General features: G+C 44.8%; 1 protein-coding gene across 1 annotated transcript in view; it reads left to right on the top strand.

Annotated features, from left to right (window-relative positions):
- LOC137550970 (vomeronasal type-2 receptor 26-like) overlaps positions 1-13550 on the top strand; it is a 76193-nt gene extending 62643 nt beyond the window's left edge. The window contains exon 4 of the mRNA XM_068271344.1: positions 12655-13550. Coding sequence (XP_068127445.1) covers positions 12655-13550 — 896 coding nt within the window. The remainder of the gene's footprint in view (positions 1-12654) is intronic.
- The last annotated feature ends 7168 nt before the right edge of the window (positions 13551-20718 follow it).

The following is a 20718-nucleotide window of genomic DNA, read 5'->3' as shown; positions in this document are numbered from 1 at the left end:
TAATCTCAGTCACCCAGTGACCAACTGTGCAAAGTTTGAGAACCCTACCATTAAAAGTGTAAAATGGCTGCAGTTTACATTTTCTCAGTGAAATGTGTATTTGTCTCCGCCCACTGTTGACCCGATATTGCCCTATTATGTATTTGGGTGGTGTTGGCTGCGCCCACTTTTCCTAACCCTAACACACAATTACTCAATTACTCAATGACCAAGTTTGTGAGCTTTGCGGTTATTGGCATCAATAATCTGCGTTAAAATGAAACAAATAAGATTGGCTGTTTGTGGCTCCACCCCCTTTTATCAATTCAAACCCAAGTCACCCAATGATGAACTGTACCAGGTTTGAGGCTTCTGCCAATAACAGTGCAAGAATAGCAGCAATTAAATATTCCCCTGAAAAATCAATAGGTAATTTTTGATTGGCTTTTGTAGGCTCCACCCACTTTTCTGAATATTTATCCAAGTTCCCCTCTAATTAACTGTGTAAAGTTTGAGAACCCTACAATTAACAGTGTAATAATGGTTGCTGTTTACACTTTCTCAGTAAAATTTGTATTTGTCTCCGCCCACTTATGACCCGGCATTGCCCGCTTATGTATTTGGCTGGTGTTGGCTGTGCCCACTTTTCTAACCCTCACACACAATTAATCAATTACTCAGTTACCAAGTTTGCGAGCTTTGCGGTGTTTGACATCAATAATTTGCATTGGAATGAAACAAATCTGATTAGCTGTTTGTGGCTCCACCCCCTTTCTGAAATTGAACCCTAGTCACCCAATGATCAACTGTACCAGGTTTAAGGCTTGTGCCATTAACAGTGCAAGAATGGTAGCAATTACATATTCCCTTTGAAAATCAATAGGTAAGTTTTTATTGGCTTTTATAGGCTCCACCCACTTTTCTGAATATTAATCCCAGTCACCCAGTGACCAATTGTGCAAAGTTTGAGAACCCTACCATTAACAGTGTAAGAATTGCTGCAGTTTACATTTTCCAGTGAAATGTGTATTTGTCTCCGCCCCCTTTATGGTTATGGGAATAAAAGGTATCCTATACTTTATTCCAGGTACTGTGCTATGTGTGTGCCAAATTTCATTCAAATCTGTTCAGCCGTTTTTGCGTGATCGAGTAACAAACATCCAAACATCCAAACATCCGAACTTTCCCATTTATTATATTAGTAGGATGCATTTTAAAGGGAAATTAAAGGGATACTGTAGGGGGGGTCGGGGAAAATGAGCTGAACTTACCCGGGGCTTCTAATGGTCCCCCGCAGGCATCCTGTGCCCGCGCAGCCACTCCCCAATGTTTCGGCCCCGCCTCCGGTTCACTTCTGGAATTTCTGACTTTAAAATCAGAAAACCACTGCGCCTGCGTTGCCATGTCCTCGCTCCCGCTGATGTCACCAGGAGTGTACTGTGCAGACACAGACCATACTGGGCCGGCGCTGTGCGCTCTTGATGACATCAGCGGGATCGAGGACACGGCAACGCAGGCGCAGTGGTTTTCAGACTTTACAGTCTGAAATTCCAGAAGTGAACCGGAGGCGGGGCCGGAGCATCGGTGAGTGGCTGCGCGGGGACAGGATATCTGAGGGGGACCATTAGAAGCCCCGGGTAAGTTCAGCTCATTTCCCCCCGACCCCCCTACAGTATCCCTTTTAGGTAAAAAAGGTTTGCATTGAAATAAAATAAATCTGATTGGCTATGGCTCCACCCCTTTTCTGAATTTGAACCCAAATCACCCAATGGCCAACTGTACCAGGTACAGGTGATTAACAGTGCAAGAGGCTTGTGCCATTAACAGTGCAAGAATGGCAACAATGAAATATTCCCCTTAAAAATCAGTAGGTGGATTTTGACTGGCTTTTATAGGCTCCACCCACTTTTCTGAATATTAATCCCAGTCACCCAGTGACCAACTGTGCAAAGTTTGAGAACCCTACCATTAACAGTGTAAGAATGGCTGCAGTTTACATTTTCCCAATGACATTTGTATTTTTCTCCACCCACTGATGTCCTGACATTGTTCGGGTATGTATTAGGCTGGTGTTGGCTCCGCCTACTTTTTCTAACCCTAACATACAATTACTCAATGACCAAGTTTGTGCGCTTTGCAGTCTTTGGCATCAATAATTTGCATTGAGACTAAACAAATCTGTTTGGCTGTTTGTGGCTCCACCCCTTTGTCTAAATTTGAACCCCAGTCACCCAATGACCAACTGTACCAGGTTTAAGGCTTGTGCCATTAACAGTGCAAGAATGGCAGCCATTAAATATTCACCTTGAAAATGAATAGGTGAATTTTGATTGTCTTTTGTAGGCTCCACCCACTTTTCTGAATATTAATCCCAGTCACCCAGTGACCAATTGTGCAAAGTTTGAGAACCCTACCATTAACAGTGTAAGAATGGCTGCAGTTTACATGGTACATTATTAGTGTAAGAGTGGCAGCAGTTTCAATATTTTCCTTAAGAATCAATAGGTGAATTTGATTGGCTGTTATAGGTTCCACCCACTTTCCTGAATATTAATCCCATTCATCCATTGACCAATTGTGTCAAGTTTGAGAACCCTGCCAATAACAGAATGGCTGAAATCAATCTAACAAATCTGAATAGCTGTTTGTGGTTCCGCCCCCTTTAGTGAATTTGGACCCCAGTCACCTATCAACTAAGAGGCCTCTGCCATTAACAGTGTAAGAATGATAGCAATGTAAATATTCCCCTTGAAAATCAATAGGTGAAATTTGATTGGCTGTTGTTGGCTCCACCCACATTTCTGAATATTAATCTCAGTCACCCAGTGGCCCACTGTGTCAAGTTTGGGAACCCCGCCATTAAAAGTGTAAGAATGGCTGCAGTTTATATTTTCCCCTGGAATAAAATGCAGTTGTTGGCTCCGCCCACTTTTTCTAACCTTAACATACAGTCACTCAATGATCAAGTTTATGAGCTTTGGGCTTTTGGTATCAATTATTTGTATATTCTCATTGAAATTAAACAAATCTGATTGGCTGTTTGTGTCTCCGCCCCCTTTCTGAATTTGTACCCCAGTCACCCAGTGACTAACAGTACCAGGTTTGAAGCATCTGCTATTAACAGTGTAAGAATGGCAGCAATGTAAATATTCCCTTTGAAAATCAACAGGTGAATTTTAATTGGCTGTTGTAGGATCCACCCACTCTCTTGAATATTCATCCCATTCACCCAGTGACCAACTGTGCAAAGTTTGAGAACCCTGCCAGAAACAGTGTAAGAATGGCTGCAGTTTATATTTTCCCAGTGAATTTTATTTTTGGCTCCGCCCACTTTTTGTAACCTTGACACACAGTCACTCAATGATCAAGTTTGTGAGCTTTCAGGTTCCCGGCATCAAAAATGTGTGAATGGAAGCAGTTTATCCAGCAAGGAAATATGATTGGCTGTTTGTGGCCCCGCCCCTTTAGTGAATTTGGACCCCAGTCACCCAATGACCAACTGTACCAGGTTTGAAGCCTCTGCCATTAACAGTGTAAGAATGGCAGCAGTTTTAATATTCCCCTTGAAAATCAATAGGTGAATTTTGATTGGCAGTTGTAGGCTCCACCCACTTTCTTGAATCTTAATCGCATTCACTCAGTGACCAACTGTGGCAAGTTTGAGAACTCTGCGATTAACAGTCTAAGAATGGCTGCGATTTACATTTTTCCATTTAAAATGAACGGCTGAAATTTGATTGGCTGTGTTATGCTCCTCCCATCTTTCCTGGATTCGTAACCTCGGTCACCAAGTGACCACCTGTGCCAGGTGTGGGGTCTCTGGCTTGATTACTGTGAGAATGGCAGCCTTTTACATTTTTTCTATTGACTTGAATGGGTGAAATCTGATTTGCTGTTTGTAGCTCCGCCCAGGTGTGCAGGGGGGGGCGCGAGACCCCCAGAACATATCATCCCAGGTAGTAAGGGATCTGTATACCAAGTTTCGTTCAAATCGGTCAAGCCGTTTTCGCGTGATCGCGGCACGCACACACACACACACACACACACACACACACACACACACACACACACACACACACACACACACACACACACACACACACAAACAAAACAAACAAACACAGAACATTTATATCGCGCTTTTCTCCTGGCGGACTCAAAGCGCCAGAGCTGCAGCCACTAGGACGCGCTCTATAGGCAGTAACAGTGTTAGGGAGACTTGCCCAAGGTCTCCTACTGAATAGGTGCTGGCTTACTGAACAGGCAGAGCCGAGATTCGAACCCAGGTCTCCTGTGTCAGAGGCAAAGCCCTTAACCATTACACTATCCAGACACACACACACACACACACACACACACACACACACACACACACACACACACACACACACACACACACACACACACACACACACACACACACACACACACACACACACACACACACACACACACACACACACACACACACACACACACACACACACACACACACACACACACACACACACACACACACACACACACACACACACACACACACACACACACACACACCTGAACAGATGTGAATGAAATTTGGCACACACATAGTACATTACCTGGAATAAAGTATTGGATACTTTTTATTCCCATAACCAAAAAGGGGGCGGAGACAAATACAAATTTCACTGGAAAATGTAAACTGCAGCCATTTATACACTGTTAATTGTAGGATTCTCAAACTTTGCACAATTGGTCACTGGGTGACTGGAATTAATATTCAGAAAAGTGGGTGGAGTCTATAAAAGCCACTCAAAATTAACCTATTGATTTTCAAGGGGAATATTTACATTGCTGCCATTCTTGCATTGTTAATGGCACAAGCCTCAAACCTGGTACAGTTGATCATTGGGTGACTGGGGTTCAAATTCAGAAAGGGGGTGGAGCCACAAACAGCCAATTAGATTTGTTTCATTCCAATGCAAATTATTGATGCCAAACACCGCAAAGCTCACAAACTTGGTAATTGAGTAATTGTGTGTTAGGGTTAGAAAAGTGTGTCACAGGAGCCCTAGTGGCTGACCGCACTTAGCCTTCTAAACGGTGCCAGCGCACAGATTGTGCAAACTCTGGTCGCAGTCAATGCACAGGAACCGTTAAGAATTAGCCGCAGACAACTCAGAAGGAAGCCTGTGAGACACGGGTGATTACCACTTCACCCACTGGTTCAGAGTAAACTGCCACCACCGCGGTTATCATGGGACCGTGGGGCCCACTAACTGACTGACTAATCCTGCGAATAAAACGGTTAAACACACGATATTCTGTCTAGCCAACAGCAAACAAACAGTAGCGTATCTTCAGAGACCCGGGATCATTTCTGTGTGTGCTGATAAGCAGGGTACCGAAACAGTGAATGACTTGGAGGAAGTCTTTTATTCACAGCAATATAAATAATTAATATATACAGACAATTATTAAAATCAACAATTATTAAAACAGTAATAGCCAGTATGAAAAATAAAAGAAGGGAGAAAAATACTTAGTTCCTGGAAAGATGTCCTTATTGTGGGAAGAATCATAAAGTTCTTGGTTTCAAAGTCCAGAGTTCAGAGTTCAGAGTTCAGACCAGGTGGATGCCAGCATATCCTCAAGCTGGCATCTGATGAGTGCAAGATGGTTCAGTGTGGAGGACACTGAGTTTGGGTCCTCAGCCATTCTTATGCCCCTGCTTCAGTAGGAGGGAGTGAGGGCGGGGAGCCATACACCCCCTTCAAAGATGAGATGAGCCCTCCCCTTGTACTGGGGCTAGAAATCATATCTACCCCGAGTGCGATCGTTCTTTTCTTCACGGGCGTCCAGGACGCGCCTGCGTCCCCGCAATCGTCCGTGACAGCCCTCCCCCTTGTCCGTGGCTTAGCCACTCATCCGCAAGATGTGTGGCGGCGCCGCTAACCTGGCTGACGGGCCTCGAGTTGCCGGTACGGCGGGAAAACCTATTGGAGCCTGTGGCTCGGTTCCCCTGGACCGGTCGCGGTCTGCTACCCTCAGGGTTGACCCAACATGGACCGTTCTGGACAGGGCGTTTGCGCCACTGCAGTCGGACGTGGTGCCTGCCGGGACTGCTGACAACGGGCAGTGGGTTGGTTAGGTCAACAGCCAGCCCACGCAGGGTTCCCCTGCTGGGTGGCTGTGGACCTACGGGAACCCCGCGGGAATCCCTGGACCTTCCCAGCCCCTGACAGACGGCACATGCCCCGCAGTAGTTTGCTACATCCCTGTTCATCCGGGGCCAATAAAACTGTTTCCGAATACCGGCAAGTGTCTTGCGGACCCCTGAGTGCCCTGTCAGAGGATTACCATGTGCGGATTTCAGCACATGTCCCCTGAACGCACTCGGGACCACAAGCCATTTGGTATTCGCGTGGGATCTGCCTGTAGGGGGCTGTACAGACTTACTGTACAGTCTCCCACCTTCCCAGTACACCTTGAAAGCGGCCCCGTCTGCGAGGGGCTCAACGGCTTGCTGCCTGAGCACCTCCAGGCTTGGGTCACGTTGTAGTGTGGCTGAGAATACGGCGCTGTCAGTTTCAGCCAACTGGCTCATGTCACACGAGGCCAGCGGCTGAAAGGTCTCATCCCTGCGGTCAGAGGAGGGGGAGGAGGCCGGAACCCCCTCCACCTGTTCTGAGCTCGGGTTCTGAGCAGTGCAGCTGCGCGGTACTGCTAGCACAGGTACACTGTCAGAATGGCACAGACGGACATTACTCAAATCATCATTGCATGCAGTAATGACATTGACAGGTATAGACATTTTTTCATTACAGACAGGTTGTACAGTAAACTCAGGTACAGTTACAGCATCATCACAACAGACAGTCTGTACATCAAACTCAGGTGCCTTTGAAGCAGGCACTATTGAACCTGGTACCCTTGAACTGGGCACATTCAACCCACCTCCCCCTGGTGCTCCCCCAAGTGTATAAAGTACCTGGTGGTGGGTGGAGAGTCCGTCTCCTTCCGTGAGCGACAAGGCGGTCGTGGCAGGTTCATAGTAGGACACAAGCTTGCCCAAATCAGTCCCCAGCAACACAGGGACTGGGAGATCCTTCATAACCCCAACAACCCTTTCTTGGATTCCTCCCACTCCCCAATCCAGCTTCACTGTCGCGTGGGCTATGTGAAAAAGGGTGCCCTCTACTCCAGTAAGGGCAAGGGATCGGCTGGAGCTGATGCTCTCCTTTGGCACAAGATGTGAGTGAACTAACGTGATGTCAGCTCCGGTGTCTCGAAATCCGGTGACAACTTTGCAGTTCACTCTAACAAGTTGCTGCTGGTCGGTTCGGTCGCGGATTTCCTTTCCGCGGGCAAACAGGACAAAATCTGATGATCCAGGCTGTGGTTCGCTGGCGGGCTGCCTCTGCTGTGGGTGAGGTACAGGTGATGCAGATGATCCAGGTGCTGGTGGTGTCTGTCTCCGCTCCGGACAGTCGAATTTCATGTGTCCGGGCTGGCGGCAGTAGTGACAGGTGACCTCTCCAGGCGCTGCAGGCCTGGGTGCAGCAGCTGCGCTGGGTGGCCTCTGTGGCGGACGGCTCACAGGGGCAGGAGGGTCTGCCGAGGTATTGGGCTGACCTCCTCTCCAGCTGGATGGGACAGTTCTGCGGGTATCAGCCACCCGGGTAGTTGCAAAAGTCTCAGCAAGGTCTGCAGCGACAGTTGCTGAAGCCGGCCTGCGTTCTAGCACAAACTGTCGTACATCAGCAGGGCAAATGTTCAGAAATTGTTCGAGGACTATCAAGTCCTCCAGGACGCCATAGGACCCTTTGGTGAGGCCTAGAGTCCACTGGCGTAGTGTGGTGAGCAAGCTGCTGACCACATCTCGGTACGAATCAGAAGACTTTTTCTGCCAGGCCCTGAACTTTTTCCGATAGGCTTCTGGCGTCAGCTGGTACTTAGTAATGATAGCGTCTTTTATAGCAGCATAATCATTATCCTTTTCCGCAGGCAATTCTGCGAAAGCATCAAGCGCTTTGTAGCGCAGCAAAGGTGTCAGATGTCTGGCCCACTGGTCTTGGGACAGACGATACTGACGGCATGCTTTTTCGAAAGATCGCAAAAACAAGTCAATGTCTGTGTCTTTCTCGATATTAGCAAATTTAAATTTTGCACTTACGGGTGCTGCAGCTCCTTCAGCAGGGAGGCTGGGCGGTGAACTCCGGCTGGCCTGTTGCACTTTTGCCATGTTTAGCTCATGCTGTCGTTGGCGCTCCCGTTCTCGCTCAGCGGCATCCCTCTCCGCGTGGCGTTCTGCAGCAGCAGCAGCAGCCTTGCGTTCTGCAGATTGGCGTTCCCGCTCCTCGCGGGCTTCCATGTACTGCATGTACTTGTCCAGGTCAGTCTCCATCAGCTTTTGTAATGCCTGCTGCATTACCGGGTCAGCACCCCTGGTCAGTCCAGTACTGGCCAGTTCCGGGCGAGTATTTTCAGAAACTTTGGGGTTGGGGTCCACACTGACATTCTCCTGCGTAACTGTTGATGCAGGGCCCTCAGGATGCACAACCTCTGTACGGTCAGGAGTCTCAGTCTCTGGTTCCCCTTGCCTTGAGTCAGATGGGTCAGCGTCTACCTCAGCAGACACATCCAGCTCCTGCAGTTGCTGGGTATCCCATTGAAACAATTCCGTTACCAGGTCCCCTTGTTTCTTGCGGCCGACATCAATGCCTCTCTCTTGGCAAAGATTTTGCAGGTCCGCCAGGCACATTTTCTTGTAGTTCCCGGACATTTCCACGCCAAATAAAATAAAACTTTTGGGGAGGGGTACTGGCTACACAGTCTCTCTGTATATATAAAAAATATATTGCCTTCCAGCTACACCAACGAATTAGTTCGTTTCTCGATAGCGCTAGCGCTATCACAGATACTTTCAGCACAACACAGGTCCCAACCGCTGCCTAACACTGTCACAGGAGCCCTAGTGGCTGACCGCACTTAGCCTTCTAAACGGTGCCAGCGCACAGATCGTGCGAACTCTGGTCGCAGTCAATGCGCAGGAACCGTTAAGAATTAGCCGCAGACAACTCAGAAGGAAGCCTGTGAGACACGGGTGATTACCACTTCACCCACTGGTTCAAAGTAAACTGCCACCACCGCGGTTATCATGGGACCGTGGGGCCCACTAACTGACTGACTAATCCTGCGAATAAAACGGTTAAACACACGATATTCTGTCTAGCCAACAGCAAACAAACAGTAGCGTATCTTCAGAGACCCGGGATCATTTCTGTGTGTGCTGATAAGCAGGGTAGCGAAACAGTGAATGACTTGGAGGAAGTCTTTTATTCACAGCAATATAAATAATTAATATATACAGACAATTATTAAAATCAACAATTATTAAAACAGTAATAGCCAGCCTAAATAAAAGAAGGGAGAAAAATACTTAGTTCCTGGAAAGATGTCCTTATTGTGGGAAGAATCATAAAGTTCTTGGTTTCAAAGTCCAGAGTTCAGAGTTCAGAGTTCAGACCAGGTGGATGCCAGCATATCCTCAAGCTGGCATCTGATGAGTGCAAGATGGTTCAGTGTGGAGGACACTGAGTTTGGGTTCTCAGCCATTCTTATGCCCCTGCTTCAGTAGGAGGGAGTGAGGGCGGGGAGCCATACACCCCCTTCAAAGATGAGATGAGCCCTCCCCTTGTACTGGGGCTAGAAATCATATCTACCCATATATGGGCTCTATCTCACAGAACCGTACAGGTCAGGGCAGATTTATTAACATTTTCAGGTCTGTCTCGATTTACCCAGCGCCCTGATACCAGACATGAGGGGTGGGACCCCTGTGGTATCATCAGGGCATTTTCAAACTGCCTAACTGGCAGTCCTTACCTCAGAATGTTCTGAAACTTCCTCAGAACCAGCACCGGGGCTCATGCTACACTTCCCCCACGTTTGGCGAAGCTGCCATCTCAGGAACCCCAGAAATATGACAGATCTGGGAAGTTATGGATTATGCCATGAGACTGAGGTTGTGTTCTAGCTGCTAACAGCTGACTTTCCTTTGATCTTTACTAGGGAGCAAAGTGTCAAGACCTCCCGTGGATTCGTAGCCTGCTTGGCTGCACCTAGGCATCCTTTGGTTAATTAACATCTCCATGAGATCAGCTATGTGTCACCTGGTTCCCAGAACCAAAAGGGAAATTGTGCCTTCCACAGGGAATATGTCCAAGCTAATTAACACCTTCCCCCAGGCCGTCACTTAGCTAAGACAGATTCCCCAGCTGTTTTAAGCAGAGGGATACTACACGTCAAATCTTGGTTCTATTGATCTGAGGCGCACTTGATGCAGGAATCGAGTGCGATCGTTCTTTTCTTCACGGGCGTCCAGGACGCGCCTGCGTCCCCGCAATCATCCGTGACAAGTGGGCACAGCCAACACCAGCCAAATACATAAGCGGGCAACGCGGGGTCATAAGTGGGCGGAGACAAATACAAATTTTACAGGGAAAATGTAAACTGCAGCCATTCTTACACTATTAATTGTAGGGTTCTCAAACTTTGCACAGTTGGTTACTGGGTGACTGGGATTAATATTCAGAAAAGTGGGTGGAGCCTACAAAAGCAAATCAAAAATTACCTATTGATTTTTCAGGGGAATATTTCATTGCTGCCATTCTTGCACTGTTAATGGCACAAGCCTTAACCCTGGTACAGTTGGTCATTGGGTGACTGGGGTTCAAATTTAGACAAAGGGGTGGATCCACAAACAGTAAATCAGATTTGTTTAATCTCAATGCAAATTATTGATGCCAAAGACCACACAGCGCACAAACTTGGTAATTAAGTAATTGTGCGTTAGGGTTAGAAAAAGTAGGCGGAGCCAACACCAGCCAAATACATACCTGAACAATCAGAAATCAGTGGGTGGATAAAAATACAAATTGTATTGGGAAAATGTAAACTGCAGACATTCTTACACTGTTAATGGTAGGGTTCTCAAACTTTGCACAGTTGGTCACTGGGTGACTGGGATTAATATTCAGAAAGGTGGGTGGAGCCTACAACAGACAATCAAATTCCACCTATTGATTTTTAAGGGGAATATTTAATTGCTGCCATTCTTGCACTGTTAATGGCACAAGCCTCTTGCACTGTTAATCACCTGTACCTGGTACACTTGGCCATTGGGTGATGTGGCTTCAAATTCAGAAAAGGGGTGGAGCCACAGCCAATCAGATTTATTTTATTTCAATGCAAATTATTGATGCCAAAGACCGCAAAGCTCACAAACTTGGTCATTAAGTAATTAAGAAATTGTGTGTTAGGGTTAGGAAAAGGGGGAGGGGCCAAAACCAGCCAAATACATACCCGGGCAACGCTGGGCGTCCAGCTAGTACTAAATATTAATAATAGTAATAATATGTTTACAGATACACAAAAGAAAGAAATGAGTAAAATCTCCAGAGTAAAGTCGTCATAACCCTCCTCTGCATGAGTGGCTAGGAATGCAACATCACCATCATACCGTGTTTTCCTGAAAATAACAATGTATCTTATATTAATTTTTGCACCAAAAGATGTGCTAGGGTTTATTTTCAGGGGATATCTTATCTTTCTATGTACACACAAGTTCCTGTGCTGTGTCCTCCTGCCTTCCCCACTGTGCTGCCTCTTCCTCTGCTGAATCCATTTCTTGTGTTCCCCTGTGCCCCCCTTGTACCTTTAGTTTAATGTCTTCCTGTTGTCTCCCTCTGTCCCCGTGTCCTCTTCTATGTCCTGTCCTCCTGTGTCCCCCTGTGCATCCTCTTCTTTCCTCCAGCTCCAGGCCGCTGTGTCCCTGAGTTTCAGCCTATGGGCAAGAAGTACGGCAAGTTGTGTTTCTGGGCTCCAGTAATAACACAAGTTGCCATACTTTTCCCCTTACTGCTGTTCAGGCTTACTTTTGGGGTATGGCTTACATTTGAGCATGCTCAAGTTTTTTACTAGGACTTACTTTCGGGGGATTTCTGAATTTCGGGGAAAGAGGGTATTTAGTCAACCATATCAGAATTCTCGTATGCCGGTTCTGGCTTAGAAACTTAAAAAGAATGTCTAAACACAATAACTCTATTCCAATACCTAACTGGAATCATGCAACTGCAGTGATTTAGATCCTTTATCGCCATGATCCAGACTTGCAGTAGAAAAGTCTATCATCTCAGAGGGATAGTGATGAGCACAAATCACTCATTATCGTAATTTTGCATCATTATTCACAATTATGATGCAAAATCATAATGTGAAATTTCAGGTAAAATTGTAATTACCTTTGTTTGTAAATGCTATGAAGAAACATATTTTGACAATTTTGCATGTATTTTGCATTTTGCATGTATGGGGCACATAATTACGCAAGAGAACGGATTACACTAAATCAATTGAACGTCCGAATTGTTATTATGTATGGCCGTAATTGCAAAAATGTACACAAAATTTTGCTTCATCGCAATTAACAGAGTACGATCATTACTGCATGGTACTTGAAGCAATTTTTAGGTAAAAGCTCTGTTTTTAAAAACTTTGAATGCATAATCAAATAAAGAAGGTCATGAATGTGTCTGTGAATTTTTCCTGGATTTTGGAATCTTACTGTAAATGTTTCAAACTTCCATTTCTTAGAGAGAAATGATTTATCTACTTCCCTTTTCATTGCAGATAGTGAAAGCTGCTTCAAGTGTCCTGATGAAGAGTGGCCGGATGAGAAGAACGTGAGATGTGTTCCCCGGGTCGATGAGTTTCTGTCCTACGATGATGTTTTGGCTTTAGTGTTTTCATTGGCATCTCTAACATTTTCTTCTATGACAATATTTATATTAGGAAACTTTATTTATTTCTGGGGCACTCTGATAGTGAAAGCCAATAACCGGACTGTGAGCTTCATTCTCCTGACCTCCATCCTGCTGAGCTTCCTCTGTGTCTTCTTGTTCCTCGGATGTCCTGTGGATATAACCTGCTTGCTGAGACAGGTGGCATTTGCAGTCTTCTTCTCCATCTCCGTCTCTTGTCTTCTGGCCAAGACTGTCACTGTCTGCATTGCCTTCAAAACCACCAAACCTGGAAGTTACTGGAAAAGGCTAGTTACGGTCAAACTCTCCAATTCCTTAGTTGTCATCTGCTCTTCTGTCCAAATTTTGATTTGTACTGTTTGGCTGTCAGTGTCTCCTCCCTATAAGGAGTATGACATGTCATCTCCTGGGAAGATCATCATTCAGTGCAATGAGGGGTCAGTGATTGGCTTCTACTCTGTGTTGGGCTATATGGGGTTTCTGGCAGCTGTGAGTTTTCTCCTGGCTTTCATGGTGAGGACATTACCGGACAGCTTTAATGAGGCCAAGTACATCACGTTCAGCATGCTGGTGTTCTGCAGTGTCTGGATTGCCATGATCCCGGCCTATCTGAGCACCAGAGGGAAGTACATGGTGGCTGTGGAGGTATTCGCCATACTGGCCTCCTGTGCTGGAATTTTAGGCTGTATATTTTTACCCAAATGCTATATCATACATTTCAAACCTGAACTAAACAGTAGAAGAAAAACCTGCTACAAATTATAAAGTTCTCTAAATGGAGGACATGATGTGATATGACAACATTTGTAAACTGCTTAATTATTGTTTGTCTGTCCCCTTCCATTTACTCCATTCTTTGCCTAGACCACTGCTCTTCCCCTGGGTCAAGTATCTTCATCCCTGCAAAATCCCTCTACACCTCGCATGGACGTAGTTACTCGTCCCTTGCTGCTGCTCACTCCCATTCGTTCCCGCGCTTATCCTCCCTGCCGGTCGTTACAGTTCCCATTCATTGCTGTAAGTCCCTGTGTCAATGATCATCGGTATTAATGAGATGCCGTGGTCATTAACAAAAACCGAAACTTACACGTCCACACATTACATCCTATTCGCTTACTAATAGTACACTCAGGAAGCTAATGAGTGAGGACAACTTGTGGCCAAATAGTGAAACTACACCTACATACATTTATTTTAGTAAAAAGACCTACACCTAATTTAAAATTAACTCCTTACCTCCCACACTCTCCCATAGTTACCAAAATAAAATTTTTCATTAAAAAAATAAATACAAAAAATTACAATAATACAAACCATAAATAGTTACCTTAGGGACTATACTTTTTTTTTAATATGTATGTCAAGAGGGTATATTATTGTTATTTTTTAAATTATGGGCTTGTAAATAGTGATGGTTGCAAAATTGAAAAAATGCACCTTTATTTCCAAATAAAATATTGGCGCCATACATTGTGATCGGAACATCATTTAAACAGTGTAATAGCTTGGAGAAATGGGCAAATAAAATACATGGGTTTTAATTATGGTAGCATGTATTATTTTAAAACTATAATGGCCAAAAGCTGAGAAATAATAATTTTGTTCCCATTGTTTTTTCTTATGATTTCCATTAAAATTAAGTTAGAATAAAATAATTATTAGCAAAATGTACCACCCAAAAAAAGCCTAATTGGTGGTGAAAAAAGCAAGCTATAGATCATTTTAGTGTGATAAGTACTGATAAAGTTATTGGCAGATAAATAAACATTTTTGAAATCCAAATATATTCATTTATGGACACGGGTATGCATGCATATTTTGAAACCGGGGATCAGCTGTAGGTTGGCACCATCATTAACCACTTCACCTCTAAGGGATTTTTTCACCTTAAACACCAAAGCAATTCTCACATTTCGGCGCTGTGTCCTTTCATTCAGAAATTACTTTATCACTACTTATCACACTGAAATAATTTATACAGTGTTTGTTTTTTTTGCCACAAATTAGGCTTTCTTTGTGTGGTACTTTTTCCAAGACTTATTTTATTTTATATGCATTTTAAAGTGAATATTAAGAAAAAAACAACATTATTTATCTGTTCAGTCAAACTATATTCACCCAATATAGTTTTAAAATAAAACTTGGTAACATAGTTAAAGCCCACATGCCTTCCCAACCCCGGATGACCACCACCACCTGCAAGTCCTCCTCAGATGGGGCCTGCATACTCTACTGATCCAGCTCTGCCAGGGCTGCCTCTTCCTGTTCGAGCAGATCAGACAGTGCCCTGTCCAGCAGGAAAATTATCAGCAGCCAACTACAGATGGACGCATGCTACCGGTACACAAGGTTTGTTCCGTGCTGAAATGGAGCCAACACCAGGCAGATCTGCTGTATCTGCCCCCACTCCGCAGCCCTCAGCATCTGCAGGGTTGTGACACCGACAATATTCTCCTCCAGTAGGTAGCAGGATATGGCCATCCTGTGCTGGCATAGTCACTCCAACATTGCCAGGATAGAGTTTCAGTGTGTTGGGCAATCTGCCACAAGTCTGTGGGGTGGCAGGCCCTGGCGCTGCTGAAAGTTTGACAGCAATGCAGTGACAGTGGGTGAGTGTCTGAAATGTGCCCTTTTCAGCACATCCTCCATGCCCAGGTAGGTGAGCAGGAACCTTTGCAACACCAGGTGTTGTGTGCCAGGCAGGGCATGTGGCCACCAAGGAGGGTGGCCACCAGGTTTTTGCCATTGTCGTAAACCACATGACTGACCTGGAGGCCTGTGGGGGTCAACTACCTCTGCACCTGCTCCCGGAGAGTGGCCAGGACATTGTCAGCTATCAGCCTCTCAGTCCCAGTGACAATGGTGGTGCACCCCGCTGCTGTTGAGACAGGCATGTTTGCATGGTGTATGCAGATAGCGTACACAAGCACTCTCCTAGGTCTCTCATGTGTACACAAAACAATTCAAGTGATAATTCAGCTGCCAAGATTCCCATATCCCCTTTGGTCACAATCAACGGTCGTATCAAACCTCAGTGCTAAATTCCATATAATTGCCAGTAAGGTCTCCTGTAGCCACCCAGTGCTCAATGGACACACAGCAGAAGACCACCAAAAGAAATCAAAGCCAAATGCTTAGTTCACTCCTTAAAAGCCAGAAAACATGTATTTTCCATAAATAAATGCATAAAAACACAGTTGCAGTACTCACATCGGGGCCATTATGGCAGGGACCCTTTAGTTAAATAAAGTGTATCGAAGACATCCAGTACATTGTATATACACGTCATGCATCAGATGAATGCCCAGTACCAGTTCCAGACCAGTTTCGGAGTTACTCCGTCATCAGGGGATAACTGAGGGGATAACTGAGCTAGGCTCACAACATATAGGGCATAGATCACATACATTATTGGCAGATCATCTCCTCCCTTATCACGTCTTCTCACTGCAACCATTGACAATTTTCCTAGGTTAACAACTAGGATGGTAGAATGGCTCGTCATTAGTTGATAGAACCTGGTGCCAGGGCCGGTTCTAGACATTTTGAACCTGAAACAAACCCTCGATTTGGAATGATTGCACAGCATCCGACAAATTGCACCATGCATTCACCCGCAGTGCATTCAGAAATAAAAAGGCCATCAGTATAGGTAGGTAGGTGGCCAGGTATAGGTGCCCCCTGTATAGCAAGCCAGGTATAGTTGTTCACAGTATAGGAAGCAAGGTGTAGGTGCCCCCTCTATTGGAGGTCAGGTGTAGGTGGCCCCAGTATAGATAGCCAGGTATGGGTGTTCCCAGTATAGGAATCCAGGTATAGGTGCCCCAATATAGATAGCCAGGTATGGGTTTTCCCAGTATAGGTAGACAGGTATAGGTGCCCACAGTATAGGAAACCAGGTATAGGTGCCCTCAGTATAGATAGCCAGGTATGGGTGTTCCTAGTATAGGTAGCCAGGTATAGTGCACCCAGTATAGGTAGCTAGGTACAGGTGTCACCGCTATAGGTAGCCAGGTATAGGTGCCACTGGGTGGGAGGAGGTGATACTGCTGGGATGGGGGCTAACATCATTCTTCCTACTTTATTGCCCCCCCTCTTCTGCCCCCTTGCAGAGCTGGAGCAGCTGTGTGTTTTGCTCCATGCAATGATGCATCCACTTTGGCAGCCGGCCCCTCGCTGGTCACCTGATCTCTGTATGACACATGTAGTCACGGGTCATGCAAGAAAACAGGAAGTAGAGAGGGGATGGCTGCCAGAGCTGACGCATCATTGTATGGAGTGATCAGGTAAGTTATTTATGAAACGCACTGCTGCATCAGTTCTTCAGGGGGGTACAGGAGGGGGGCTCATGAAGAGGGAGGGGGAAATGATGATCGCCCCCCCTTCCCACTTCTGCTGGACGGGCAGATCTTCCATGCGGGTGTCACCCCTTCCACATATGTACCCTCCGAGTCCTAGCGCTCCCCCAAGTAAAAGCAGGTGCTGCCAGGTGCTAGGGACAAAGTTCCCTCTGATTTCCCCAGACAGCTGTAAGGACTTTCACGGATTGCCTATCTGAGGGTCATTTTACAATTTATCCTTTACGTTGCATTACAGCAGACAAAATCATTGCATGGCACAGCACATGAGTCCTATGGGCCAATCACAATGATTGTTATGCGTCGGGATAATGCAGTGGATGCACTTGAGTTAGTGTAACACTTGCACTTGCCTTGTCAGTGAAGCATACTTTCATTGTACTGTATGCCTCACTGTATGGTTGCACTGCCCAATAAACATGTGATACAAAGTTTTTGATACACTGGAATGCAATTGAAGAATAATCACAATGCACTCTTGATAGTGTGAAAAGAGCCTACAAATTGTCATAACATCAAATACTTATACAAAGTGAATTCAAGTGAATTACCAAATATCTCTTGTTTTAAAAAAATCAAACCATATTTTACAGTGCTCACAATAAAGATGTTTTATTCCTTCTGGTCTACTTAATATGGTGTTAATAGTTAGTGTACAAATAAAGCAACAATTCCAAACTATCAGTAAGGTATAGGAAACATTCATGAGTTTAGTTTCCTGTTATTTATTTTGAAAACTGTCTGGTGTTTAATTCTGGTTTTAGGAGAATAATGTATAATTTAGGAAGAAATATACAGCCCAGTACTCCAGCACTGGAGGCCAGTATGGCAAATACCTCCACAGCCACCATGTACTTCCCTCTGGTGCTCACATAGGCCGGGATCATGGCAATCCAGACACTGCAGAACACCAGCATGCTGAACGTGATGTACTTGGCCTCATTAAAGCTGTCCGGTAATGTCCTCACCATGAAAGCCAGGAGAAAACTCACAGCTGCCAGAAGCCCCATATAACCCAACACAGAGTAGAAGCCAATCACCGACCCCTCATTACACTGAATGATGATTACACCAGGAGAAGAAAACATGTCATACTCCTGAAAGGGAGGAGACATGGACCACCAGATAACACAAATCAGGACTTGTAAAGAAGAAGATGTAAATATAACGTAATGAGATAATTTTCGGTTAATCCATTTTTTCCATTGGCTTCCAGGTTTGGTAGCTTTGAAAGCAATGCAGACTGTGATTGTTTTAGACAAAACACAGGAGACAGAAACTGAGAAGATGATCCCAAATGAGGTTTGTCTCATCATGCAGGTTACGTCTACAGGACATCCAAGGAACAAGAACACGGAGAGGAAGCTCAGCAAGATGGAGGCCAGGAGAATGATGCTCACAGTCCGGTTATTGGCTTTTACTACTGGAGTGTCCCAATAGGAAATAAACACTTCCAATACAATGGCAGTGATGATTGCACCTGACAGAGAGACTGTAGAAAAGATGAGGGTCAAATAATCTTCTTCAAATGACAAATACTCGAATGTTTTGGGAATACAAGATGATTTCTTCTCATTGGGCCATTCTTCATCAGGACATCTCTGGCAATTGTCACTGTCTGTAGATGAGAACAAGTAGTGGCTTAACAATAAATCTCAGGTAGGGTAACTTGCCTTCAAGATTGTAAGCTGTGTGTTGTGTCTTATTTTTCATGTGTTAAAAATGGAAACACGTGATTGAATTAGGCTGTAGAGAGGACCCAAATCATGATACACCTTAGGACTACTGTTAAGTGATAAATGAAGGGGAAAGTAAGTTCCTTCCAGTTTATGGTGGCATTTAAAGAGAAACTATAACCAATAACTGAACTTCATCCCAATCAGTAGCTGATACCTCCTTTTACATGTGAAAGCTTTTGTTTTTCACCAACCGATCATCAGGGGGCTCTGATATTTTGGTGAAACCCTTCCCACAGTGTGATGTAAGGACCATGGTTCACACTGTAGGAGCCTTGTTGCATTGTGGGAAATAACAGCTGTTTACAACGGCCAACTGCCAAAAAAGCAAGCAGCATCTCCTTCCACTGACATCACCTGCCAGCAGTAAAAATGTCACCATGTGATAAATGTCAGAATGTAAATCAGGGAGAGGAAAGATTTTACAATGGGAAAACACTGACTAAATCATTTATACATAATTATTGTAAAAATGAAGCACTTTTTTTATTACATTACTAGCTGATGAACTGGCGTTGCCTGGGTGTGTATTTGGCTGGTAGCGGCTCCGCCTACTTTTTCTATCCCTAACACACAATTACTCAATTACACAATGACCAAGTTTGTGAGCTGTGCGGTCTTTGGCATCAGTAATTTGCATTGAAATGAAACAAATCTGATTGGATGTGGCTCCACCCCTTTTCTGAATTTAAACCCCAATCACCCAATGACCAACTGTACCAGGTTTAAGACTTGTGCCATTAACAGTGCAAGAATGGCAGCAATTACATATTCCCCTTGAAAATCAATAGGTGAATTATGATTGGCTTTTGTAGGCTCCTCCCACTTTTCTGAATATTAATCCCAGTCACCTAGTAACCAACTGTGCAAAGTTTGAGAACCCTACCATTAACAGTGTAAGAATGGCTGCAGTTTACATTTTCCAGTGAAATGTGTATTTGTCTCCGCCCACTGATGACCCGGCGTTGCTCGGGTATGTATTTTGCAGGTGTTGGTTGCACCCACTTTTTCTAACCCTAAGGCTGGGTTCACATATGACGTAGCGTGAAAACGTAGCCTTTTTTGTATGGTGCGTTTGCGATTTTCTGTTTCTCTGTTTTTGGAGCGTTTTTGTGTTTGCATTTTATTTTAAGCAGATACATTTATAGTACATTTTGCATGCGTTTTAATGAGTTTGCGGTTCGCTAATGTAAAATGCATATGTGTTTTGTATGCGTTTTTTTTTATTTATGCAAATCACTAGGAAGACCACAGGAAGTGGAAACACATCAGAGAAATTTAATTTTTTATTAAAAACGCATTAAAAAAAACGCATTAACAATGCAATACATATGCGTTACCATAGACTTTCATTATGTGTGTTTTGGCAGCCAGCCTGCATATTATGCAACACTGCCAGCATCTGCAGAACGCTTACTGTACAACGCAAGCGCAACGCTGATCCTTCTGCGTCCCATAGACTAACATTGCTGCATAAAACGCAGTGTTTCCCTTCTACGCTAGTGTTTCTGCTATGTGTGCACCCAGCCTAAGGGCTGGAACCCACTGAGCGTTTAGGGAGTGATTCAAACTGCCAGCGATTTCCCTAAATGCTCAGCTAATGTTAATGGATGGGCCAAATTCCACTGGAGCGATTGCCATTACCAAATCGCAAAACTCAGGACATGCAGCATTTTTCAGCGTTAGCAATTAGCGGTAGTGTTTCTGCAATGTAAAGTATATAAACGCTGGCATAATCGCTCGTCAAAACCTACACAGAGCGATTTTGCAAGCGATTTTTACATTACTGCACACTGTAACAAAATTAAAATTAATTGAAAGGATCAATCAGAATTAAAA

The sequence above is a fragment of the Hyperolius riggenbachi genome, chromosome 1, assembly GCF_040937935.1.
Source record: "Hyperolius riggenbachi isolate aHypRig1 chromosome 1, aHypRig1.pri, whole genome shotgun sequence".
NCBI classification, from domain to species: domain Eukaryota; kingdom Metazoa; phylum Chordata; class Amphibia; order Anura; family Hyperoliidae; genus Hyperolius; species Hyperolius riggenbachi.
Note: the sequence above shows the minus strand (reverse complement) of the source record. Positions and strands in the feature narration are given on the sequence as shown.